The 23,588-nt window shown below is 42.7% G+C and overlaps 1 protein-coding gene across 7 annotated transcripts in view; it reads left to right on the top strand.

Annotated features, from left to right (window-relative positions):
* Window positions 1-23,588, top strand: part of LOC308481889 (protocadherin alpha-C2-like) — a 171,739-nt gene that overhangs the window by 125,973 nt on the left and 22,178 nt on the right. For all 7 annotated transcript variants that reach the window (XM_081014692.1, XM_081014693.1, XM_081014689.1 and 4 more), the window contains exons 2-3: window positions 6,343-6,401; window positions 9,247-9,335. In XM_081014692.1, the coding sequence (XP_080870818.1) occupies window positions 6,343-6,401; window positions 9,247-9,335 (148 nt within the window). The remainder of the gene's footprint in view (window positions 1-6,342; window positions 6,402-9,246; window positions 9,336-23,588) is intronic.

Raw genomic sequence — 23,588 nt, 5'->3', positions numbered from 1 at the left:
GACCCAGAAACTCCAGCGGGTGCAGAATGCTGCAGCGAGACTCCTTACGAGGTCTTCGCTGCGAGATCACATTCACCCGGTGCTATACCAGCTGCACTGGCTCCCGGTGGAGTACAGGATCAGGTTTAAGGTGCTGGTTTTAACCTTTAAGGCCCTATACGGCCTAGGACCCTCGTACCTACGGGACCGCCTCTCCTGGTATGCCCCACAGAGAAACTTACGGTCTTCAAATAAAAACATCTTGAAGGTCCCAGGCCACAGAGAAGTTAGGCTGGCCTCAACTAGAGCCAGGGCTTTTTCGGCTGTGGCTCCGATCCGGTGGAACACTCTGTCACAAGAGACCAGGGCCCTGCGGGACTTGACATCTTTCCGCAGGGCCTGCAAGACAGAGCTGTTCCACCAGGTCTTTGGCCAGGGCACAGCCTGACTCCCTCCCTCGGCAATCTTCGCGGAGCTCTGGCCCAATGGTTGCCAGTGGCTTGAATTAATTAATTTTATAATGAATGATTTTAGAATGTTGTTTATGCTGTACTTTTGTACTGTTTTATTGTTGTTAGCCGCCCTGAGCCCGGCTTCGGCTGGGGAGGGCGGGATATAAATAAAATTTATTATTATTATTATTATTATTATTATTATTATTATTATTATTCCAGAGATTGGACCCTGTTTTAAATATTTGAATCCTCAAAATTTCTGTTTTATTTGCTTTTTTATGTTTTTGTGCTCCTGTTTTATTGGTTTCAGATTGTATTTTTGCTTAATGGATATTGTGGATTAGATAGAAATCTTAAAAACATTAAGTGATTTAGAAAAGCTTTTAAATAAAAGAATAAATATCATTCATTTATCTACTTAAAATGTTTATATGCACTAATTAGAAACAATATTTTACTTATTTTACCCCATTGTTTTCTGCTTTTCCATGGGTTAGTTTTACTGTGGTTCTTCATGCTTTCACTTAGGACTGGAAGCAGTCGAAGAGACACTGCATTTGTAGAGAATGCTCCTCCTCCTGCTCTCTCCCCAGAGATCATTATCCAGAACCACTGAGAGGGAGAAGATTTACAGAGCTGTGATGATGGCTGTTGTGCAGTGCTCAGTGGAAATGCAATGTTCTGACAGAAAGGACACCATTAGAGCAGCCATTTATTGTTGTTTGCACTTTGGACCACAAACTGAATGACATTAAAATCCTTCTGAAAGCTCTTCATTGTGTTTAAAGACAAGGAGAGCACAGAAGCTGCCAAAGAACCAGAAGGTCTAAAATAGCTTTTAATTACCTTCCTCTCAACTCTTCTCAAAGTGTTAGAGTACTTTAGTTGCTGAATTCTGAACAAATTATTAATCATTACTGCACTTACTTTCACCAGCTTGTATCCATTAGTTGCAAAATGCAGAACTCCAAATTTTTCTCCATACATCTAGAACAGTTGGGGACGTCAGCATCTCAAATGTCATCCCCCCCACCCAAAAACTCTTCCTCTTGCATGCCTCATGGCAAATCACAAATGCTTAGTATCTTGCCTTATGCATGTTTGCAAAATGGCAGCACTTAAATTATCACACGAGTATGGAAACTGAAGTTTATTGTGGGCTCTTAATTTAAAGAAAGAAAGAAAGTGGCAGGTGAAGCTTCTTTGTATAAAGCATATTGATCCAAGAGGACATTCTGTAAGAAACTCAAGACGAAATGCAGAGCTATCTTTAAATAATTTACTGTGTTCAATGCATTTAATACGAAAAAGCAGGACTGGGCATTTATTCCTGGGCTGTTTCCAACAATTCCACTACAACAGCACTCTTATTATCTTGTGTTATTTGTGTACTTGTTGCTTTGCTGTAATGAATGTTATCCATTATGGCATCAAGCCAACGGTTTAAAGCATGGACTTTTGACCTCAGACATGGGCACATTAGTCAATGAGGGGTTTTTTGGGTGCTCTGAGGACATAAACCATGGAGTCCTCAAAGAGGTCACTTGCATTGTTGTTATCCTCAGCTAGCAGACATACACCATTGCAGGACCTAATAACATCACCACTACAGATCAGAATCCTACCATTGGAGTTCATTCACCTGCATATACTCCAATGTGACACATGCAGTCGCCTGCCAAAAAAGGCCTTCTGCTGTCTGCATTAGACAAATAAATCTGTCTCTATCTAGAAAAATGTCTCTATGTAGACTCAATCCTGACATAAAAAATTGAACACCAAGAAACTAGAGGGAGAACATTTTCATTCTCCTAGGGTAATCTGCAGATGACCTCAAGTCAGAGGCACCAGCTTCAACAAAAAATACTTCAAAGGAAGGCTTCCAGTGTAAAACAGATGAGTTGCACAATTTGTAAGCAACTTTGACTCTCCTTAGTTTAGGCTTAATGTCCAGCTATAGAAAGCAATTCTCTCTCATTATGTTAAGAATTAGGATAGCAAGAAAGGGAGAGCATTGCCACTAATGACGGCCACACTCTCTCCTTGACATTCGTAGAATCATAGAGTTGTAGAGTTGGAAGGGACCACGAGAGTCATCCAGTCCAACCCCCCGCAATGCAGGAATCTTTTGTCCAACATGGGGCTCAAACCCATGACCCAGAGTCTCGTGCTCTGTTGACTGAGACATCATAGGGTTACTGCTATCTTTTGTCTTCACTGTTTTGTGTATGTAGAGAGGGAGGTGGGCTTAATACAGTGGTGTAATACAGAGGGCAGATTTGATGAAGTGAAGGGCTGGAAGGGCTGACCAAAGGGCCAGCCAAAGTTGTTAACTTTTTTTAGGATTGAAGTTGTTGAGCTTTTTTAAGGGTTGAAGTTGTTGAGATTTTCTTAGGATTTTACCCCAGGAAATAAACTGCCACAGGGGCCGAATTAAACCAACCGGCAGATTAGGCTCACGAATTGGAGTTCAGACATGCCTGGCTTAAAGAAACAGCTCATATGATGGCTGGAATACAAGTGGAAGAAAACCCCACTTACCATAACAACCCACTTTGTGGCTGTATGAAGAGCTGCTAGGGCTAGAAGTAGGCCACCATGGTTCTGTGCACAGCTGCCAATGCTGTGAGCCTACAGAGCGTACAGATCAAGGATGGCTTAACTATGGTCCTCCAGCTGTTGAACTACAGCTCCCATCTTCCATGATCATCGGCCATGCTGGCTGAAACTGATGGGCGTTGTATTCCAATGACATCTACACAGCCACAGTTTAGCCACCTTTGCCCTAATAACAAAATGTTCCCAGGTGCTAGAGTGAGTCCACCCACCCATTGGCTATTCTCAATAGGAAGGGCTCCAAAGTCTTTATGTACAGATTGGGACTTTGCTTTGGGCAGTGATAGCATTTCCTGGTTCTTTGCTTCCTTCTTTGACTCCTGGATAGACCTCCAGTCCTAATCTCTGATGTTAAACTTGGCTCAGCTTTATCGGCCAATACAGAGGTTGTAGCCAGGGCCTCAACTAGTCAGGTTGGTTTGGATGGATTTCACTTATTGCAGACTGAGAATGTGGACAAGGTAGGTCATAAGAACATAGGAAGCCAGCAATGACTCTCCAGGGATTTTGACAGGAGTCTTATCTGGCCCTACCTGGAAATGCCAGGGATTAAAACTGGGACCTTTTGCAGGCAAAGCATGTGTTCTACTGCTGAATTTAAATTGTTCCCAAGGTGCTTGGAGAGACGTGGTCCATCAGTGGTTCTATGAGAAAGGAAATGATCATGACTGCCACAAAGGAAGTACCAATGCAGCCGATGAAGATCTTGCCTTCCTAGGAAATTGGAAACTGCCTCATGTATCCAAGGGCAGGGGTGGGGGTGCTAGGAAAACCTGTTTGCACTCTTCTATTGCACAACCACCTTGCAGTGTAGGCAAGCTGCATCTTAACTATCTGGTAGCTGCTCCCACCATCCTAACTTACAGTCCCCAGATGGTAGTGGATTTTGGGGTGTTCAAGAAAATGCTAAAACATGGGATCCCAAAACAATGCATCCTGCACTTCTCAGTCAGATCCCTCTCGGCTTACTCAGGAAAATTGGGCTAACATTCAATTGTCTCTTCATCCTGGGATTCAGCACAGCTTGCTTTTCTCCCCACGAAACCCACAGTTTCATCCTAGTAGGAAACATCCAGTGGAGAGGCAAATTCCTAAAGTGTTTTTTGGGGGTGGGGAAAACAGTTGTAGTTGTTGTTATTTTTTATTAAATTTGTAAACCATCCTTCATCTGTAGATCTCAGAGTGGTTCATAATATTAAAATATAATGCAAAAACACAAAATAAATATTAAAAGCAAGAACATAAAAAGTCGCTATCCAAGAATCCCCCCTCCCCAAACACACACATTTAAAAGGGGTATACGATGTTAATCAACCAATGCCTGGCTAAAGAGGAACTTCCCTGGGGAGAGCATTCCATAGATGGGGAGCCACTGCAGAAAAGGCCCTGTTCTCGTGTTGCCACCCTCCGTACTTCTTGTGGAGGAGGCACACGAAGAAGGGCCTCAGAGGATAATCTCAGGGTCCAGGTATTTAGCATTGTCATGCTTAATGACAATATTTGATGGTAAAGTATGACAAATATTTCTCTTGTAAGCAGTGTAACAAAGAAAAGTAATTTAAGATTTTGCAGTTTCAGTTTACAGAGAGACATTATTTCATAGGAAAAACAATGAATATGTGACATCTAAAAGATTCAGATTTATTGGGTGTAAACCTTTGTGGGCTAGAGTCCATTAGCTGTGAATCTAACAACAGATGCTGTATCAGTTATTTGAGAATATGAAAAAGGAGATATTTGTAGACCAATAGGTTGATACAGTTATTATTATGTCCATGATTGCTGGTCAGGGCTGAGATCTGAGCTATAGAATAGGGTCTCGTTTCTTATTTCCTTCTCCCATTTTTAGATCCCTTTTTTTGAGGCATTAGCTCCTGCTGTTGTGACAAAACATGTCTGCTTTTGATGAAAATCTGCTGCAGTCGGCAAGCCTGATATAATCTAGTGTAATTCTCTGCAGTCCATAAACCCCAGCAGAAACTCCATCACAAGCAGAGCGGCTGAAATCCACTCTTCACAGGAGGCTGCACTTAATGGAACTCAGAGAGACACCTTCCAGTAGAAGAGAATCATTTTCTCTTTCACTGGATAAACAAACAAAGTGTTATTAAAAAAAACAACCTGCCTTTTCCATGCATTCTGTGGTAATCCTTAACATTCAGCCATGGCAATATTAACTAAGAAGTATATCCTAAGTATATCCTTAATATTCTGCTTCCTAACACATCGTTTCTCACCTTCCTGTATCGTGCTTTTGAGTTTTGCATGTTGTTAATTGTTCACATTGCATATGCACTTTGCAATTGTTAAACCTTTCCTTGCTGGTGTGGGGTTGTATTCCATTTTTAAAATACTAATATTAAATTTGCTTACCATCAGATTTTTACTGCTCTGAATTATTTATTTCTAACATCTGTGCAGAGCTCAATTGTGGAAACCTCTAGGTGGTTTACACCGAACATAAACTATACATTAAAACATTAAAATTATCAAAGAAAGTCAGGATTATTATTTTTTAAGTTTTAAAACATAAAAAAATCCCAGTGTACATAAAATCAGTAGTTAAAAATATACTCTTTCTGAATGAAAAGTACCTATTAAAATGCACGCCAATCTTTCATATCTGGGCAGGCTTGCCTAAACAAAAAATGGTTTTTAGCAGTCACTGAAAACAATATAGCCAACATGCCTGCCTAATGTCAATGGGCAGGGAGTTCCAGAGTGTAGGTGCTGTCATCATAACGGGGGGAGGGCAGCCTGTGGCCCCCCAGATGTTGTTGGACTCCAGTTCCCATCCACCACAGCCAGCATGGCCCTTGGCCAGGAATGATAGGAATTGTAGTCAAGTCTAATTTTCAAGGTGGAAAGTCGCTTTATGGCAGTCAACAGGCTGCTAGAGAACTTGGTCAAAACACACAAATTCTTCGTGTGACTAACCCATTCATATATAAGCAGAGTGAAGTGGTTCTGTTTTTTCTTTAAAAAGCCACACATGGGCAAGTGGAGTTGAATCTGTCTTCTTTCTTCTTACTTCCCCATGCTCTGTTGTCTCAAGCATTTTTCACCCGTCCTCTTTTTTGCTCTTCAAGATATGGCAACCCTAGATTTGGAATGTATTGGGTGAGGGGTTGGCAAACCCTACTGCCTTTGAGTGAGTATATTTTTGTGATCATTTGGCAGATTTTTTAAAAGCTGAAGAAATCTGGAGGTGATCCGAGATTAGAATGCATCGCTTTTTAAACATGTTTAAGCAGAAATTAATATTGATTTCTTTCCCTACTTTGTTTTGCAGCCAAAACCACCCAATCCTGACTGGCGTTATTCTGCATCTTTAAGAGCTGGAATGCAAGGGTATGTATCGCATGTACCCTTCTTTTCTGTGAGGGAAACTGTTCATTTGCAATCTGCTTGCTTTAAGTTGCATTGCCCTTGATCCACCAGGAAGATGTCTGTCTGTCTGGTAGGCTGGTTGGTTGGAAGTTGTTTTGGGTTGCCCTGGGCAAGACAATGTGATAAAGGTAAAGGGACCCCTGACCATTAGGTCCAGTCATGAACGATTCTGGGGTTGCAGTGCTCATCTTGCTTTATTGGCCGAGGGAGCCGGCGTACAGCTTCCGGGTCATGTTTCCAGCATGACTAAGCCACTTCTGGCGAACCAGAGTACCGCGCAGAAACACCGTTTACCTTCCCGCTGGAGCGGTACCTATTTATCTACTTGAACTTTGAGGTGCTTTCGAACTGCTAGGTTGGCAGGAGCAGGGACTGAGCAATGGGAGCTCACCCCGTCGTGGGGATTTGAACCACCAACCTTCTGATCGGCAAGTCCTAGGCTCTGTGGTTTAACCCACAGCACCACCCGTGTCCCTTAAGACAATGTGACATAATAATAATAATAATAAGAGCATGACTCTGCCCTTGTGGCGTAGAAGTTCCTGGTGGAGTGAGCCCATAAGCAGCTGTAAGGTCATGCAACTTTCAGATATTTTCCAGACTTGTTTTAATAACTGTTTATAACATATAGCAATATTGTTCACACCCTGATCCCTGAGTGGCGAGAGACCCAAAGGGTGCCAGTGCTTACCCTGGGTTCAGATTCTGTGGAATGAAGGAGGCTGGGGTGTCTTTGGGATATGTGGTTTTAATTACACAGATATACAAATCATAGAATTGTAGAGTTGGAAGGGACCCCAAGGGTCATCTAGTCCAACCCCCTGCAATGCAGGGAGCTGTGATAAAGCATCCATGATGGGTGGCCGTCCAGCCTCTGCTTAAAAACCTCCCAAGTAAGGAGAGTCCACCACCTCCCAAAGGAGACCATTCCACTGTCAAACGGCTCTTACTGTCAGAAAGTTTTCCCTGATGTTTAGTCGGAATCTCCTTTCTTGTAACTTGAAGCCATTGGTTCAGGTCTTACCCCCCGGAGCAGAAGAAAACAAGTTTGCTTCATCTTCTATATGACAGTCCTTTAAAATATTTGAAGATGACTATCATATCTCCTCTCAGTCTCCTCTTTCTCAGGGCAGTGCACAGCATTCAAACCTAGTGTTGGTTGTACCCAATGAAGTCTTCTTGTTAGCACAAGGCATTCCACTTGCAGAATGGATTTCCCTTCCCTCTCCTCTCCCTGTGACCCCTGCACCCCCCAAATCCGCTCCAGGAGTGTGCATGGCAGTGGGGAGGAAGAGAGAAAGTTGTGTTCTGCAAGATGGTATGACTTCACTAGATACAAGCCCTTATCTCTACAAATCGTTTGATTCATTTACTATCTTCATTACTATTTTATTAGTCATTTCTGCTCCCTGTGTGATACACATTATACATGTTATATAGTTTATCTTCCAATAGCCATGAGTTGTGGTTAGGTGTCCAAAACTACACAGAATGTATGTCATGGTTGAGCAAGAATATGACTCCAGACACATTGAAAAACATCTCTCTGGGTGGTATTCAACTACGTGCTGGGGCAAATGTCCCATCAGCACAAGCATTGCAGCTTGCCGGACAAAATGATCCTCTCCTCCCCCTGCAGGCTATTCTGGGAGTTTTCGCTGCCCCCAAGCCAATTTTGGGGAGTGTCAATGGAGCAGAGGAGGAAAAACCTTGCTGTGTGAACTTGCACTGATGGGACTCATTAGCTGAATCCCGCTCTCTGTTCTGTGTGTCACCCTAGCAATAGTAACTGGGGACATCATCAGAGTCAGCATGACAGCATCAGGTACTCCAAAATGGCACTGGGCACCTGCTTTGGGATAAAGGCCTATTTTATAATATGGTCACCAACAAATGCAAATAACTGAGCCAATGAATTATATCTAATGAAGCAAGGTTGGCTTGGAAATTGACAACATTTTTGCCATCAATAGAATCTAACAGTTGACTTTAGAATTTTGGATCAAATTTCTCCATATGACAAGCAAAGCACATGTATTTATTTCTTTAAACCCACATGCCCTTTGTCATTATCACTTGAGTTTACACCTTAATAATGTGTGGTTGTTAAATGTGCTGGCCTCATGTCAGAATGTTCACCACATAATGTGTCAGAAAAAGATTCTGTGGAATGTTTCCTGCTGTTCCCTCTTTCTCCAAGCCAAAGGCATAAGGTGCCATCACTGCTGGGTATTGTAAATTACAGCAGAATACTTGCTGTAAGAGTTTGGTTAATGGTAGTAAGCTGAAGGATGCCTGGAACTGACAGGACAGTGTTTCATTATTTACTTCAATGGTAAGGCATAAACACTATTGGGATTTAGTAATTTCCCAGCTATGTTAGACATGTCACATCTCATTAATGGAAACAACCCATTCCGTAAAGGCAACATTTGTGCAACATTTGTCTGACTTGGATGAGAGCAGGGATATATTAAGTTGTGGAATGCAAATATACAATGAAGGTCCACTATTGTACATTCTGAAAAACTGAAACATTAGATGGTTTCAATGATACTTTTGCAGGAAGCACACTGTAGCAGAAAAGGTGGTATATTAATACTTTCATCATAAGTAAGAATGAAATAATTTGCATAAATGGTTGTTGCTGCTGCTGTGGGTGATGATTATGATGGTGCTGATTATGAGCAACTGTGACAGTGAGCATTTTGGAATGTGTAGCGGAAAGGGCAATGCTGCTTTTAAAAAGGAACCATATTGTTTTAATGAGAACGACATAATCTAATCACTGTGTACATTTGTTTAGTGCTGTACACATGGAGGAAGCAGGAGGCTTACGTGTGGGACCTGGAGGACCTGAGCAGCAGTGGCCAACAGTATCCAGCGCAACAACAGGTAAGGGGGGGGGAGTTGCGCCATTTTCTCTGTGTGGTCTTGGAACCAGTTTCTGCTTGTTCATAACTGTCCTGAATCACTCTCTGCCAAAGAACCTCTTGAATTTGAATGAACAAGGCAAAAGAACAGATGGGTACCTGATATTGGCCTCAGTCCCAGGCTTCCAGCAGCCTGCATCAGAAAATAACTTGAGATTGTTTGAATTGTGGTTTGAAGAACATTTCTAAACAGCATGGAAACAACATTTTTAATATGACAGAAGAGGGCACAAAATAATTGCTGCTGGTTGTTATTTATCTCCTCATTCTTATTTTATAAGCTCAGGAGAAATGTATCTCCTCCCGCCTCTCAGGTGAGATTTAAGACCAGGGAAGTGTAATATCATCACTACTGGCGTATAAAATTGGATTGTTTACCAGTTATGGGGGTGGGGGATGCTGTGATGGTGCTCCACATGCAGGCAGGCACACCACAGACCCTTGCCTCACTGCTCTCAAAACTCAGGATTTGCACATTGGGTACCTCAAGGGGATTTTTGGATTGCCTGAAACAAAGCAAGGACTGCTGAAGCCCATTGTGTCTCCTCCATGATGCAGACATTTGAAAAATGCTGCAGACAAGCATCTCCTAAAACCGAATCTATGTCTTTAAGCTTGCCATATAAGGGAAATGCCAGGGGGTGGGAGGAGAGGGAGCGGCTAGACAAAATCAAATCTTACATTTCTTGTTTGAGGGAAAGGCCACAATGCCAGGAGGAAAAAAGGGGCGCTCCTTCATTATTGACAAGTCTAGCTTGTAATAAGAGAAAATGATGTTTTCCGTGCTTGCCAGTCACAGTGCCTTGGGGGAAGGAGCAGCCTTATAACAGTGAAACTTATGTTTCTAAGTTTAAGGAAGAAACCAGGATGAGGAGGGAGACATCCTTCCTTCCTGACAGATCTAATTTATAATCAGAGGAAGTGATTTTATGTTTTAATTCTTCTCACCCCAAAATCAGCTCTAATGATATGTAAGTTACTTTGAGTCATTTGCATAAGTAAACGACTAATAGGAATAACTAATAATGGCAGTTAGTACAAATGCTTATGAACATTTCTGGGGGTACTGAATGGTACACAACACCGGCACCTTTTACTAGAAGAAAAGCATTGCCTATGAACCTGTTTGTTTGTCTTCTGTTATCTTCTGTTAGGTTTCTTACCCAGGGGAAAGGCTGCAGTTTTCAGATCCGTTACCCACAAAACACTAGGGAAAGATTAAGTGATTCCTTTTTTACACATCAAAAAACCTGTAACAGCGACCCTTACAGGAAAACTTCTGCAAGTTTCCTTCTGAAACTTGGCAGGATCCATGCCTTCAGAAGAGACAGCTGTGCCTGCACATTTCATGGAATCCCAGCTCCAGATTTAGAAAGCTAAAGATGCCATCTTTTATTTTACAGAAATCAAATTTACATAGCACAGAGCCCCCTGGACCCATGTGGTTGTGATTTTATCCACTCTTGACGGATTAGTATGTCTGCAAATTTCTTCCACTTCTGTTGAAAGAAAACAAAAATGATAGCTGGGGGTTTTTTTTAATCACAATAGTGAAGGAAAGGGAATGTGAAGGGAAAGAAATAAACAGGCTCAAACTGACAGTGAGCCAAATCCGGCAGCTCTTGAGGCACCTCAGGCCACATTTTGTGGTGTGCTATTTGGGGTCTGAACTAAATATTGTGGTTGGTGCACTCAGCTACTATATAATGTGTTATAATTATAGCTCTTCATTTTTAGTTGTTTTCTGCTCTGGTGCCCAGGTTCATGAACTCATGCTATCCCCCCCCCCCCATTGCCAGTCAAATTAAGATATGCTTTCTATGAGGCAATTGACCCATTTCATGCCATTACACTAAAGTGAACTAACCAAATGTTTGCTTTTGCTGTGTCATTTCCACTGCCCCAGAGTTACACCTGTGTCTTGCCAGGCGTTAATTAGCTGCTCATTTGCAAGAGGCATATTTAGCTGTTGCAGCTCTCTCCCTCTGACTGGAATAAAGTGCACCTGATCCCAGTTTCAGATACACGCCTTCTGTATAGTTGGCTTGCTCAATTTTTTATTTCCATTAGGTGGGTCAGTAAACCATTCATTTAATTTATTGGTCCACAAAAGCTTTGGCCAAAGTGCTTCGCACTGAAGGAATCAGTGAGTTAATCAATGAGAGTTTCAAAAGATGATGTCATAATAAGTTTTAAGAAGGATAAAGAAGTTAATCGTTAAGCCAGCAAATCCTTAATTCCTTGCATGCAGCTGCACTCTGAATTTGTGTAGCATAGCAGCAGTTCTGTGCCTGGAGCATTAAAGCCCGTTCTCAGTTACATGGATCAAACTTCCATCGGATTCAAAGGGAGTTTCACCTAAGCAAAGCAGAGCAGAGTTCATCCTGTTGATGCTTATTTCTTTTAAGCTAATGCCATGTCCTGAATTTCACTCTGGCGTAAAGAGGAAAGTGGAAAATGAATGGCTGAGCTGCTTTGAAAATCCATGGACTGCAATGTTGTTGTCACCAGAAAGTAACAGAGTATGGAGCAGAAAAAGCACTTAAAATCGGCCCCTTTTATTGGCTTGCTGAATTGCTGATTTCCCCCCCTCCATCAGTGTCAGCAGAGGAGAGGGGAGATTTTTCTAAAAGGTATTTCATGACTTAGTAACAGTAACATTATGGTCCTGGTAAAGAACATCAATTAACATTTTTCTTTGATAAAATGCACCCTTTGGGGGTTGGTGGGGGTGATTAATACACAGCTGCCAAACGTGAAGAAACATTAGACTAAATTTTAGACTAAAACTTCCAGCATTTGTTCTGTTGGCCTACTTTATTCTTACTGGCTTTTGCACTTCTGATACATTAAAATAATTCAGTTAAAAGGGAAGGATTAAATGGTGCATAAGAATTGTGGGGTAAACCAGGAACTACAGAGAGCAGCGGAGGAACACGACTCCTCCTTCCTCAATTTTACTTTTCAGGATACACAGCCATCTTTCCAAGGCAGCTAACAAGTAGCAGTAACTTATATTTTAGAAAAACACAACAGTAAACAATATTTTTTAATTTTGCATATATATAAGCAGTGATTCATACACAGTTGATTTTTTATTTTTATTTTTAAGTCCCACCCCCTCCCACAGTGGTACCAAATGTCTATTTAATGTCATTTCACTTTTTAGTCTTCCTCAATTTGGTGTGTGCTCTCAGAGGCCTATTATAACCATGTTCTATCATAGAATTGTAGAGTTGGAAGGGATCCTGAGGGTTCATCTAGTCCAGCCTCTCTAATGCAAAGTTCACAGTCTGGCCACCCTTGCTAGCATGGGCCCTGGTGCGAGTGCTGCAATTGCACCATTATCACCCAACAAGTTCATAAGTTTATTATTCTAGCCAAAGGCCATGTCAAACTTGCATTAGGCTTTGCATTAATAAAATAATACAGAATACAGTCATACCTCAGGATACAGACGCTTCAGGTTGCATTTTTTCAGGTTACGGACCCACCGAAACCCGGAAGTACCAGAACGGGTTACTTCCGGGTTTCGGGGGTCGCTCATGTACAGAAGCGCTAAATCACGCTTTGCGCATGTGCAGAAGTGCTGAATCACAAACCGCGCATGCGCAGACGCGCCGCTGCGGGTTGCAAACGTACATCCCGCATGGATCACGTTCGCAACCCGAGCGTCCACTGTATACATCTGCAATATTAAAATTCATATAAAAAGACTTTGCCAAGTTCCTGAGCATTAAAACACAGTTTGCCTTATGCATCTCCAACAGCTCCAGTTCTAATATTATTTTGCCTTTTTCAAATCCAATTCGCCATTTTCCACTTTGCTACTAAATATCTTTAGGGCGGGTTCAGTCTTCCGTGTGAAGTTGGCAACAAGTAAGGCTTGAGCTCCACAGTCTGTTCTAGTTTTAATTGAATAGCTTTAAAGTTTTAAAGTCATTTGTCTCAGCACTTAATACTAATTGCAAATTCAGGTAAGGAGCATATCTCTTTTAACCGTTTTCCTTCTATGTGGTCTTAAAAGTCATATATTTTAATTGGAGGACAGGAGCTGGAAGAGCAGCTGTTTGGGTTTGATGTTTTTAACTGATAACAAACTCATGAGAAAAACTTAGAAGACCATCTCATCCTAAGGATACTCTGCAGTTTAAACATGGTTATTACATGAGCACAGACCTGTGGTGCTTCAATTAAAGCGTCCAGAAATCCATTGCCAAATTTAGTTCGGAAATTTATGCTGGCTTATTGTGACTCAGCAGGGGAGGTAGAGGTAACTGGAAAGTGATTGTGGCAAGATGGACAGCCATGGTCCTTTACATTGTGAGAGTGCAAGTAAGGGGCTGGAGAAGCCTTTTTCCAAGTAAAAGCTTAGCTACCTGGTCAATTGAGCCACACTTGTTAGGAGATGATGTATATGCTCCCAGGCAACCTCAGCTTCCAGATTTAGGAAATCATTTATTTATGTTATAAATACCTGTCTAATTGAGACTGGAGAGGCAGTATTGAACTAACCTTTTGGAATCCTGATATATGGGACAAATTTTGGTCTCTAAGTCATATTTTTGTTGACAGAGAGCTGTTATTCCAGTTAAAACATTGCCTGAATAATGCCCCCACCCAGTGTTAAATATCTATCCCCCATACTTACTAGAGAAATGAAACTGTAGTCTGGAAAAGGCCATTTGAGAGGAAGGAGCAGTAAGTTCTCGAGCCACAAGACTCCTGCCTTTGTCACCTATCCTAATAATATCCAGATACACTCGAATAGACAAGAAGGGGAAAACCTTCATATTGGCCCAAATGCAGGTAGTGGAAGAAATATGTCCAAGTTAGAGGTCCAGAACTCCTACTCTGCTAGCAATCCACTTTCTACAAATCAAAGGGATTAAACATTAACAAATGTTCAAGATAAGCCCAGGTCTGGGGGTAATTACAGAAAAGCAAATTATGATACCTTCAGCTCTCCTCTAAGGTGCCATAACTGACTACAAAACATCCAGAAAGGTCTTAGCATTCTTTCATGGAACCTGGTGGGATAATAAGAAGGTGGCTAAGGACTTCATTTGTATACTCCAGAAATTTGATATAATATGTTTGCAAGAGACTTGGTTACATGAATTTAACTCTCCCCCTGCCCCCGACCCACAGGGTTATAACTCTTTTAACCAGTCAGTCGTTAAGAAATTTTAAAAGGGCTGAGGAAGTGGGGCCTTGTCTACGTTTACATCACTGGGGCTTGCAGGGCACTGTGTGTGCACCCCTTAAAGCAGGGCGGTGCCGGCCGCTTCAGCCAGCCAGGCTCCCCACTGCACAGCCCCACTTAGCTTCAGTGGGTGGGGGTCACTCCGGTGTGTGGGCAGAATACCTGAAAATGACTCCAGTAAATGGCCTTATTTGATGCTTTGCATGCCTGATAGTAATGAGCTGCCCAGTGCAATGCGGACATCATGTATCTCAATCATGTTGTTTCCTCGGGGCGCCATTAAGTGCAAAGTGGAAGAAAACTCTTCTTCCTTGGGTGGTTATCTTGTCAAGAGTAATCAACTAAGCATGGGGTTGTGCGGTCACTACTTCGAAGGAATCTGTTGCTCTCACGCAAGACAGCAGCTACGGTTTTCTGCCTTAATTCCCACTTCACACACATATATTGCTTCATTTTAGAATGTTTTTGAACTTAAAATTAAATTGAGCAGTTTTTAAAAAGACATTACAATACCTTCTCTCCACCACATATTTACCATCTTACCTTTTCACATGGGGAGAACGTTTTAGGATTTTAAACATTTTGGGTGTCCTTTATCAAATTCTCAAAACTTGTGCAACCACACTGTGAAGGAATTAAAGAGATTCAGCCATTTTGTGTTTTGTAAAATGTGCTTTGTGATTGTGAAATGGTTGCTTTCTGCTTTAGTTTCAGCGCTGCTTGAGAAATTGAAACTTGAGGGGGAAAACAATCCTAACAAATTAAGGAGTCCGTACACTTAAACTGAACCTGATCTGCGAAGAATTTGGGAGAAGGAATTGAAAGGTTGCCTATCAGTAAACTAAACTTGGCAAATTGAGTTAGAGTTAAAGAACATGATCTGAAGCAAGGAGAAGGAATTTAAATTAGAAAAACCAGGATGGAGACCTAAAATGGACCCAGGCTCTAGAACAGGGGTCACCAGCCCAGTGCCTACTTTAGATCTGCACAATAAAAAAAAAAGTCAATACATATTAAGGGGGGTGAGAACAGATTCTTGACCCCCCCGAAGGTTCTTCTGCTCACACCCCTTAGAGAATTTTCTAGTAGATTGTGCCACAACTCTGTTGTTATAAGAGCTTTAAACACCAATTTGGTTGTGCTATGTTAAGATAGACTACATGCATTTTATATTTGATAGGCTAATCAGAGGCTTCCGATTAGTGATTGGCTTCTGCCATCCAGTATGCTTTCTCTTCCAGTAATTTATGTAATGACATGGAAGCTCCCTTGTATTCTTGCTGGAATTAAAAATGCACCTGTCCTCTGCCTCACCTATTATTTCTGTACAAGATTTGCTGTTGTTGCTTGCAAACCAGAGCAGAGTTAGGGCGTGCTTGGCAGAGAACAACAGTCTGCAGTACTGCTTTTCTGTTTTGCCTCTAGTGCATAACTTAATTATTTGCACAACATTGACCTAGAGATGCTGCATGTGCTGTGAAATCTTTAAACTCTGAGCAATTCAGTCATTACTCGTGTGCACTCTGAGGGCGTAATGAAGGATGTAGAGCAGTCACAACAGCACTCAGCAATGTGCCCTTCGTTATGGGGATTTAGTTCCCAGAAAACCAAGGCTCTGGCTGTAGAGGGAATATGTGTCAGAGTGCACTGTCTCTGTTGTTGTCTTATGCAATTAGATTCATGTATCCCTAAACGCATCTCTGTCTAGCATGCACACACAGCCAAGAAGGAAAATGGATTAGCTGGGGGGGGGGGGGAATCCAGCCCTTGTAAACTGCCGTGGAAATTGCTTCTGTTCGTACTGGAGAAAATCGGGAGCAGTTGTTACACATGCAGGTAGAAAGAATCATCCAAAATGATCCAAAAGTTCTTTGTTTTTTTTTAGTGTGCAGTTGGACACAAAATGTGCAATTGAAAAAAGAAACTGCAGCTGGACAGCAGTTGGGAAAGTGTGTGTGAGAGAGAGAGAGTGAGTGTGTGAGAGAGAGACAGAGAGAGAGAGAGGAATAGACACATTAGGCATACAGTGGTACCTCGGGTTACAGACACTTCGGGTTACGCATTTTCAGGTTGTGGACCACGGGAAACCTGGAAGTACCGGAATGGTTACTTCCAGGTTTCACCGCTTGCGCATGCGCAGAAGCACTAAATCGCGCTTCATGCATGTGCAGAAGTGCCAAATCGCGACATGTGCATGTGCAGACACAGCGCTGCAGGTTATGAACGCTGTGGGTTGCGGACGTGCCTCCGTCACAGATTACCTCCGCAACCCGAGGTTCCACTGTATATGGTTATTAAACACTTAAATGATAGGCAACATCAGCAATGGTATAACTATGTAAGACTAGAAGGCACCCAGTTTCCATACTTAAGACAAGCTGTCCAAACCATATTAGCACATGGAGGGCAGTGCACCATATGCATTTTCTAGATTGCAGAGAGAGAGCTTCCACACCAGTGCCACCTGCTGCCAGGAATGTGGGACAGTTATCTAGATATCTTTTGAGCCTGAGCTCCATTACAACAGAGGAGGCTCTTGGGAATGTCCTTTCAAGCTATGCTTCATGTGATGGAAATGAACATTAAAGCTATCAGATAGTCAAAGGGACCATTCATTCCTGGATCACTGAAAAATGAGGGGACAACCCCCTATTTACATTAATTTTTATACTGCCTTTTATCCAAAGACCATAGGGCGGCTTACAATATAAAAAACAAGAGTACATGTCATAATAACGAACAAAAACCATTATATATACACACACAGTTTAAAAGGCCATAGATGGTTTAATCAGCCCCGTGCCCTCCCAGAGAGCTCAGAGCAGCTGACATTTGGTCCATCCCATCTAGGCTGTGCTCAAGCGCACTGAGCGTCAGCAGGAGGCTGCATGATGCGACTTCAGAACATTTCCTAAGCCTAGCCTGGCTCCCAGCAGACATGCAGTCAAATGAGAGGAAACTCTCACATAAGCCATAATAATTGGCAGTCTTAACAGGGTAGCTAATGGGTCCGGGAGCCTGAGTCCCTTGGAGGTCAAATTCAGGTCATGTTTGAAGCGCAGCTGGATATGCAATGCGTATGGAAGACTGTGCTTCCATTGCATGCTCTGTGTTGGTTGTGCAGGAAAACTGTTTATAGTTGCAGACCCTGAAAGAAGGGAGATGTGGCGCATGGTTGCACAGCAATAAACTAGCATAGCTATAAAATAGCATTTTGGAAACATGGTTTTCTAGACACTTTCTTTTTAGCATTTGCAAAATAATGTAGAGTGAAGAATATGAATGTATGAGGCTCTGTAATTAACTTCATTGCTCTTTTATCTTTTCTCTCTCTTCATCACACAATAACCAAGAGAGGCTCATATAAGATTGCATTTGTTGCAGATAGCTGAAAGCTGCATCTGGGTCCTTTTTAGATTAAAAATGGGGTCAATCCTGACTGCGAGCCTTTTTTAATAACACCAGTTGGGGAATTCAGCTTTCTGTATCCATAATGACAGCAGATTTTGAAATGTCTCTAAAGTTGTCTCCTTTGGATGCAATGACTTATTTGTGGGAGCTTGCACAGGGCATGTTCCAGGTTAGTGGGAGCAAGATGTAGCTGCCTGAGCAAGTGGGAGCTTGATGACACTTCTCTCTTGTAGTTAAATCCAAAAAATAACCTAGGGAATGGGAAATGCAAAGATGGACACACATTCTGAAATGCAGTGGAAATGGTTTGAGCACACATCCAGCTCCCGTGGTTATGTAAACACAGCATTTTTATCAATAGACTGAGTACTTGTTTTCTCTATGTACTCCACACACAATCTTTACTGTTACTTTATTTTGCACCTGAAAAGCACTTCTTAAGAAAATGGTTTCATTCCAAAGATAAAAACTCATTGATTTTGCTTTGGCCTGCCTGCAGTGTGTCCATTTGAGAACAAATGTAGGTGGTCACAGCAGCCCCTGGCGGGTTTCTCAAAAACAAATCATGCCAGATGAATCTGGGCGCATTGTTGTCCAAAATCTTTCTAAATGACTTGGATGAAGGAATTGAGGGGATGCTCATCAAATTTGCAGAGGTCACCAAACAGGGAGGGGTAGCTAATGTCACAGAGGACAGAATTAAGATTCAAAATGACGTTAAAAGATTGGAGAAATGGGGACCAAACTAACAGAATGAAATTCAGTAGGCACAAATGTAAGGTTCTACACATAGGCAGGAAGAAACAGCTGCACAAATATAAGATGGGGGAGACCTGGCTTGCCAGTAGGACATGTAAAAAGGATCTAGGGGCCTTTGTGGACCACAAGCTTAACATGAGTCAGCAGTGTGATGCAGCCGGGGGGGGGGGGAGCTACAGTGGTACCTCAGGTTAAGTACTTAATTCGTTCTGGAGGTTCTTAACCTGAAACTGTTCTTAACCTGAGGTACCACTTTAGCTAATGGGGCATCCCGCTGCCGCCGCGCTGAAGCTGCGCGATTTCTGTAATGCTATTCTAGGCTGCATCAACAGAAGTATGGTGTCTCGATCAAGTTAAGTAATAGTACCACTCTCTTCTGTCTTGATCAGACCACAACTGGAATATTGTGTCCAATTCTGGGCACCACAGTTTAAGAAGGATATTGACAAGCTGGAAAGTGTGCAGAGGAGGGCAACCAAAATGATCAAGGGTCTGGAAACCAAACCTTATGAGGAACAGTTGAGGGAGTTGGGTATGTTTAGCCTGGAGAAGATGAGATAGAGAAGAGAGAAGATAGCCATCTTCAAATATCTAAAGGGCTGTCACATGGCAGAGGGAGGAAGCTTGTTTTCTTTCTGCTCTAGAGCTGCAGTCTACTGAATCAGACAATTGCCCAGTAGCCCAGTGCTGCTTATTCTGACTCTCCAAGGCTTCAGGGAGAGGGCTTTCCCAGTCCTGCTACTTGAGATCCTTTCAACTAGATATGTCTGGGACTGAATTTTTGCTCTAAGCTGTGAGCAATAGCCCCTCTCAAATAAAGTAAACATCTAACTAAACAGAGATGGGCAGATCTGTCCATTTTGGCTTCTCATTTCTTGTTTGGTTTAGGCAACTGGCTACTGAACACCCGTAACTCACATCGTATACAGTGGACGCTTGGGTTGTAAACATGATCCGTGCGGGATGCACGTTTGCAACATGCAGCATTTGCAACCCGCAGCTGTGCACCTGCGCATGCGCAGGTTTTGATTTGGCAAGGCACAGTTTAGCGCTTCTGCACATGCGTGACCTCCAAAACCCGGAAGTAACCCATTCCGGTACTTCCAGGTTTCGGTGGTCCGTAACCTGAAAAAACGCAACCTGAAGCGTCTGTAACCAGAGGTATGACTGTATATACCGTATTTTTCGCCCTATAGGACGCACTTTTTCTCCTCCAAAAATGAAGGGGAAATGTGTGTGCGTCCTATGGGGCGAATGCAGGCTTTCGCTGAAGCCTGGAGAGCAAGAGGGGTCGGTGCGCACCGACCCCTCTCGCTCTCCAGGCTTCAGGAAGCTGTCCGCAAGCCGTGGGAGAGCTGCCTGCACCCCGAAGCTCTCCCACCTCTTGCGGAGACCTGCTTTGGAGGCTGGCGATGGGGAGAAGCGCACTTCTCCCCATCGCCAGCCCCACTAGCTCGGGGGACAGCGGGGAGGCGGAGCGCTGCCATCCCGCTATTCCCCGACCTGCTTTGGAGGCTGGCGATGGGGAGAAGCTTGCTTCTCCCCATCGCCAGCCCCACAAGCTCGGGGGACAGCGGGGAGGCGGAGCACCGCCATCCCGCTGTTCCCCGACCTGCTTTGGAGGCTGGCGGTGGGGAAAGCAGTGCTTCTCCCCATTGCCAGCCCCACAAGCTTGGGGGACAGCGGGGAGGAGGCGCTCCGCAAGAGGTGGGAGAGCTTCGGGGTAGGGCAGTATACAAATATAACAATAACAATAAAAATAGCAATAATAACAACAACAATAATAGCATCAGTACAGAAGCAATCTAAATTCTATTTTATATTCATTCATTCAATATAAATGATTGGACTTGCAGTCATGCACTTTGATCACAGGTGTGATCCCACATTCTCACCCCAAATATAAGTTTCTATACCTACCTACCTACCTGCCTACCTAATTTTTTTTGTATATCGCCTATCTATAATTCAAGGCGGCTTACAACGTGAATAAAAAATTACATTATTTCAACATAAAAATACAAACAACATAACATAAGCAGTAGACATAAACAGTAAATAAAACATTAAAAAATACCCAACTAAATAGAACCATTTCCATGCAATTCACAAGATCAAAAACAAAAAAACAAAAAAAACAACAACAGCAACAATACCCACCCATCCCCCCAAACAACCCCCCAGCCCAAGAGTCTGTTCAGCAGCCTCAGCTTTTGTAGCTGAAGTCAGTCAGGTTCCCGCCCTCCCCGGCCAGGTGCAAAAAGGCCTGCAATGCAGGGGGCAGCACTTCTGGGACTCACATCTAAGTTCTGCAGCAAATACAATTTGCAATCTGCTGTGAAAAGTAAAAATGTTCTCCTTTCTCCAGGAGAAAAGCTTGTACTCCAGAATTACAGGACTAGGTAATAATCATGGTCTGCAACGGGGAATCTACCAAAGGCTTCTTCCTCTGATATCTGCAGACGCCTCTCCATTCTTTTTTAGAAGTCTGGTATTATGCTCCTTCCCCAAAGGCTGCAAGGACCTACACTATTCCCCTGCATAACTGCATCTGGCACTTGACCTGAATATGTTTCTCCCGATTAGGCAATGACATTCTCATCTGGAAGCTCCATTTGTACGTGGCAGACTGTTATTTCGGTACAGGGGCCATTCTCCAGCTATTCTGGAAAACACTGTCTGGAATTGCTGTGTGTGTGCTCTATATAGCTTAAACCTCTGGAGATTTCAACAGCTGAAGTGATATGAAGCCTTTCACCTCTAAATCACTGGCCTGAATACAGCATAATCCTGCGATCGCCTCCTGCCTCCTGGACAATGCATGTGAAAGGAGGTTGGTAGGGCTGTGCCAGTTTCTGATATGAGACGGAGCCAAGTCTCCATGTCACAAATGAGCACTGTAATAGGAAAGGAGTGGCCGGCTCTCCTCTTAGCATTCTTGGTAGGGAACCCATGATCTCTGCAGGAAAACTATAGGGTGACTGTCCCAGATTCCTATAGCAGACCTTTGCTCGCATAACGTAGGGATGTTTTTGCATGCTTGGGGAGTATTTGGGGGATATAACAATGGCCTGCCCCAGTCCTCCATATTCATAGAGAAGATGTCCTGGGGACTTCCTTGTGCTTATATTATTTATTCATTTATTTTAAAAAATGTTTATACCCTGGCCATCTGGCTGGGTTGCTCCAGAGGTTTGGAGAAACTCCTAGAACACTTTATAAATCCTTGCACTGATGGGCCACAGTAGATGGATACTGCTCTTTGGACCTTTACATATTGACCGGAGGGATGCAGAGATTATAACTTCTCTGTAGTCTACAGAAGAGCCCAAATGGTGCGTGTCCCTGCCCCACCAACCATTTTAGCCTTTACATATTCAGGTGAATGTCTAAAGGGGAGTAGAAATTTTAAGTGGGGTGGAAGTGATTTGCACCCACATTCGCTGTCCTGAAAAGAACTGCCTTGGAATGCAGTGAATGTGTGTTGAAAACCACTTCTGCCACACTTCAGAATATTGCAACTTTCTACACTGTAAGTGATTTTAGTTGCTATCAGGTACCTTTAATGCACCATACAGGACACATGCAGCAAAATCAGTATGCTCCTTGTCATGAAAATGCAATGCTTTTCCAACAAATTAGCCTGTGGAATAACAAATTAGGTAGCCAGAGGACTTATTGATTTTTTTAAAAAATACAGAAAATCCAAATTAAAACATGCAATCAGTCCCCCCAAATAATTTCTGATCTACATACATATGATCTGTATATTTAACAACAACATTTTTATTATTTTTACCCCGCCCATCTGACTGGGTTGCCAGTCACTCTGGGCAGCTTCCAACATATATAAAAAACATAATAAAACATGAAACATCAAAAAAGTTCCTATGCAGGGCTGCCTTAAGATGTCTTCTAAAGGTTGTACAGTGGTACCTTGGTTCTCAAACGTAATCTGTTCTGGAAGTCCGTTCAACTTCCAAAAACCAGAACACTTACTTCCGGGTTTTCAACATTCAGGAGCTGAAATGTTCGAGTACCAAGGCGTTCGAAAACCAAGGTTCCACTGTATAGTTAACTTGGTGGTCTCATCTTATGCCAGAGTCTCTTTCATTATCAGAAGTTTTTGATAGTGTTACAAGCTTGGTGAATCAGGGGGATGCTGTGGATGTGGTTTATCTTGATTTCAGTCAGGCTTTTGACAAAGTCTCCTCTGCTCAGGAGGTTTGCTTTATGGATGCAGGGGGTTGGACTAGATGACCCTTGGGATCCCTTCCAGCTCTACGATAAAAAGCATTATTTCCCTATTCAACAGACAATTTTGAAAAAGCTTTAACTTGCAGTTGACCTCTTCCTTCAGCTATCACAATTGGCTCATTTCTCTTTATATAAGCAGACATTAGTAGTGCTGCTACATCTGTCTACATACATAACTATCACATGTGCCTAGTCATTTAACACATAGGTTCCTTAAACACCCGTTAGCTATATTCTCTCTGGGTATGAAGTGGATCCATCTACTATCACTGTATTTCTTGCACGTTTCAAAGCCGTTACTGAAATTTCAGTTGCTGATTATGTATGATTTCAAATGAAGTGCTCACTATCCTTTATGTCAGCAGGAAGTGATATAAATAGATATCCATTCACTTAATAGGCGGTGGCGGCTCTACGTGTGTTTATGCTGAGAATCTGAAGCCATGGGTTACCTTATTACTCTTGGGACATGCCTGGGGATTCAGTGCCCATGTTCTCAGAGTCCCTTCATTTATTGCAGATCTCCCTAAGCAGGTAGTGCAAATGTTTAGGCCTAGCTGAGATCCAGCCACCTGTAAATTG

Source organism: Podarcis pityusensis (genome assembly GCF_964106645.2).
Source record: "Podarcis pityusensis genome assembly, chromosome: 7".
Classification (NCBI taxonomy): Eukaryota; Metazoa; Chordata; class Lepidosauria; order Squamata; family Lacertidae; genus Podarcis; species Podarcis pityusensis.
Note: the sequence above shows the minus strand (reverse complement) of the source record. Positions and strands in the feature narration are given on the sequence as shown.